Source organism: Psittacula echo (genome assembly GCF_963264785.1).
Source record: "Psittacula echo genome assembly, chromosome: 6".
NCBI lineage: Eukaryota > Metazoa > Chordata > Aves > Psittaciformes > Psittacidae > Psittacula > Psittacula echo.
The window spans coordinates 60,307,833-60,311,890 of record NC_137743.1 but is presented as its reverse complement, the minus strand read 5'-3'; the positions used below and the strand labels follow the sequence as shown (position 1 = coordinate 60,311,890).

At 55.4% G+C, this 4,058-nt stretch overlaps 1 protein-coding gene across 1 annotated transcript; it reads right to left on the bottom strand.

Moving 5' to 3' along the window:
• Positions 1 to 927: 927 nt before the first annotated feature.
• Positions 928 to 3,843, bottom strand: ZNF503 (zinc finger protein 503; the record flags this gene model as incomplete). Its single annotated transcript, XM_080621869.1, has 2 exons — positions 928 to 2,448; positions 3,535 to 3,843. 2 exons carry the CDS (start codon positions 3,841 to 3,843, stop codon positions 928 to 930), a joined length of 1,830 nt encoding a protein of 609 aa, XP_080477995.1.
• Positions 3,844 to 4,058: the final 215 nt, after the last annotated feature.

Sequence of the window (4,058 nt, the reverse complement as noted above, 5' to 3'; positions counted from 1 at the left end):
ACTGATCCTCAGTTTTCCTATTTCATCCCTATGAATTCTACTGAAGAGAAAAAAAAAATACTCCTGCCTGATTTTTTTTTTTTTTTTTAAGAGAGCCCTGGGGTCACAATAAAAAAAAATAAAAATAAAAACCCTTTGGTTTTTATTTTAAATTTTAATTAAAAGTGAATAAAAGATTAAGGAGAAATTAGCAGTTGCCTCCATCCAAGACCTTACTTGGGGTTTAGAACAGAATGAAAGCGTATTAAAAAAAAAAAAAAAAAAAAGTAAAACCTTTTAATACATCAAATATACGGAATTTTAATCTTTAAAGCGATACATTGTCTATTTTAGTACATGACGTAAACCTTAACCCTTTTTACAGGGTGGACTTAAAAATTAAAAATAGTTAAGTGTTCCTTTTAAAGAACAAAATAAGGCAAATGAGGTTTTTGGAATAGAATTGTTTTTGTTTTTCTTCCAGAATACATACAAAAAAATACCAATTCTCTTTCAAGGGTATACACCTTAAAAATAATTGCAATTTGAAATTATAACTGACAAATTGCGAGTTGTTTTTTAGTAACAAACATGCATGTAAATTTTTTTGTTTCAGTGAGACATTAAATAAGAACGTACAATACAATCATAGCAATTTTAAAGTAACATTAAAGAGAAGACCTCTATCTTTTTATTTATATTCTACAATGGGTGTTCCACTTTTACCTATTGAGCTCAGTTAAGTAATGCACTTTATGATTCGTTGTCCCGCTTGAAGCTAACATAAATAAATACAGTGCTCACGGATCCAGTCCTCAAATGAACACTATTTTATAAAAAGTCTGATTTTTGTTTTTATTTTTCTTTCCAACTTTTATAAAGTTTCGCAGGGCTTCCTTCCCTCACTGCTAGACTCTGTGTTGTGTGTCAAAGCCTCGCTGCCTGTGTTCACTGGTACCCCAGAGCCGAGGCTGTGGTGAGTCTCTGCCCATAGAGTGCGTAAGGGGAATAGTAGGGTCCGGTGGCGGCGGGCACGGGCACAGGGGCCCCGGGGGTGGGCAGAGGGCTCTTGGAGTATGGGTGGTAGCGGCTGCCGAGTCCCAATGCATGGTGTGGGCTGCGTAGGGCCAGCGTGCCCGGGCTGCCCGGGGCGCCCGTCGTAGGGATGTGCATGTGACATGCCATGGCCGCTGCCGCTGCGCTGGCCAGCGACGAGGAGCTGGGGTAGCTGGAGAGGAGTTTATCGGTGCCCGGGAAGGCAGTATGGGTCCGCAAGTGGCTAAGCAGCTCCTCCGAGGTGGCGAAGCGCTTGTCGCAGGGTCCGTTGGCTGACACCCAGTTGCAGATGTGTGGCTGGGGGTCGTTGGGGAGCATGAAGCCGTAGGGGTACAAAGGGTGGCCGGCCAGAGAGGGCGGCGTGGCGCCAGTCAGCGAGGAGTGCACGCTGTGCAAAGGGTGGGTGGGGTAGACGAGGGGGTATCCGGACTTGAGGGCCTGGTCGTGGGCGCAGGAGGCACCGGCGGCTCCAGCCAGGTGGCTGGCGCAGTGGTAGCTCAGGCAGTACGGGTCTCGGCACAGGCTCGCCGTCATCACCGACGGCGGCGACGCGCCCGCCAGCGGGCTCGACCCCGCCGGCTTGCTGCAGCCCAGGCTGCTGGCGGCAGCCAGCTGGGCCCCCACCAGGCTAGAGGATTTGGTGGGGTCCAGCGCCACTCCGTGCGGCAGGAACTGGGGCGGGTAGCCGGCGTAGGCTCCAGCCAGCGTCCCCGGGTAGCTCATGCCCGCGGGGGGCAGGGGGAAGACGGTCTGGCCCGGCTTGTAGGGGGAGACGGGGGCCACGAGACCGGAGCCCAGGACGGAGGTGGAGGAGGTGGCGGTGGTGCTGCTACAGGAGGAGGCGGAGTCCGAAGCGATGGGCTTGGAGCCCGGCGTGCTCTCCTGGTGCTGGTTGACCTCCACGTTAATCCCGGCACAGCTCACGCTAATCCGGCTGTGGCTGATGCTGGTGGTGCCCGGGCCTCCCTCCGAACCGGAGCTGCCGCTCTTTCCGCAGCCCTCCGAGTCCTTCTTGTCCTCTCCGCCTTTGCCCTCGGCCGGCAGCAGTCCCGGCGAGCAGGCGGAGGCGCTGGAGTTGGGACTGCCTGTCCTTGGGGTGAATGGCTGGCAGGTGGCGCTCGGCACCCGAAATCCCGACTTCTCCCCGGCCGCGACCCCCGCGGCGGGGGCGCCCGCGCAGCTCGCCGCCCCCGGCTCCTTCTTCTCTGCGCCCGGCTTCGAGTACGGCTTGAAGCTCGACTTGTCCTCCACGCCGATGTCGCTGAGCTTCAGGGGCCCCGATTTGGAATCCTTGTCGCCTCCAGAGCCATTGGAAGTGACCGAGGAGAGTTTGGAGGAAGGGGACGGGTCCGGCTTCCCTATCTGCGAGCAAGTTTGTGCCAGAAGGGCCAGGGGACTCTTCTTCGCATCCAGCTGCGGAAATGAGAAGTACAAAGACAGAGATTTAATCGGGGGCCGAGAAAAAACCCGGGACGTACCTAGGACGCTTGTCCCGTACGGTTTTGCCGAGAACATCTTGGAAGTAGTGAACGATTTTGCTCGCATTCATCACCCTGACATATCCGTCCCCTACATGCACCATTTTCCACAAAGCCTTTAAAAAGGGCTGAGGCTTTTCGCATCCCCGCGAATCCACCGCGGCCGCCTTCAGCGTCCGCTGCTTCCCCCGCCAGCGGTGGCAGCCCGGGCAGCGCGGCGCTCGGGTCCTCGCCATTTACCTCCGTGCCGCTCCGGCCGTGCGGGAAGACAAACCGCCCGTGGACTGGAGCAGCTGCAGCATTTCTGCGCCCTGACTGCTGACGCTATTTATAAACAGAGCCCGAGTTAGCCAGTTCCAGGGGAGAGGGGTATCCTCGCTCCGCAGAGACTTTAATGAAATCATTCATCCCCACGGACACACCCTTCCCACCACCCGCTTCCTTCGAGTTTCGGTCCCGCAAAGAGCGAGCTACGCACAGGGGGACTGACAACCTCAACAAGAGGAGAAAAGGGACGAATAGGGCCCTTGAAGTACAAGCGCGTGTCGGTACTTGAAAGGGAACGGTGGGGGAGCTGAAATAGTTACCCTCCTGCCGCACCCAGGCGTGAGCCTGTCCCTCTGCTTCCCCCCACTCCCCCAACCGCTCCCTGCAAAAGCAAGGTTGTTTGGCACTCGAAGCACTGCTTGGTTGCGTGGCCTGATCGTGACCCCTAAGCGGGTCGTTTCCCTCCACTCACCGTCCTCTCGGGAAAAAAAAAAAAAAAAAAAAAAAAAAGGCTAAAAAAAGCAAAACCAAAAAGTTAATTTACACAGGAACGAGAAATTATCCCATTAAACATGAAAACAACAATCAGGAGCGGTTCCTCGCACTAACTCTAGATCAAAGAAGCCCATTTCCCGCTGCAGGCGCGTTTCAAAGCGCAGGACGGTGCCGAGGGAGGCTGGCGGGGCCGCCATGTACAGCGAGAGCTGAGCGGGGAAGGGAGAAGGAACCAGGGCCGGCTCCGAGAGGTCCTTACCTCGATGGGGCTGACGGGCGTGGAAGGTAGAGGCTGCAGGTATTCGGGGTGTAAAATGTGTCCAGTCCGCGCCGTGAGCATTTTCAAGACTTTGATGGGAAGGCGGTTGGCTTGGCGTAGCGGGTCCGAGGGGGGGACGGCGTGGAAGCAGGGCTTGGCGGCGGCGCTGCTGCCGTTACTCCCAGCGTGCCCGTTCGGCCCGGCGAGGTCGGCGGCGCTGCGGCTCCGGCGGGGGCTACCTCCCGGCTCGCTGAGGCTGCTGCTGCGCTTACTACTTCTTATAGCAGAAAGCGAGGGCGATGTGATCATGACCCAAAACCTCTCATGAAAACTGGGGCAAGTGGTGCCGCTCGCACTCGGAAACGTTCGCTCGCTTTCTGCAGGCGAGGAGGGAAAAAAGCAGCACGACCCCTGAGCAGGAAAACAAACATAAAATGTCCCGTGTCTCTCTCTGGCGGGGAGGGCGTGGGTGCGGAGGGGGAGGGAAAGGGGGAGCCGGCCGGAGAGAAAGAGGAGAAAAAAAA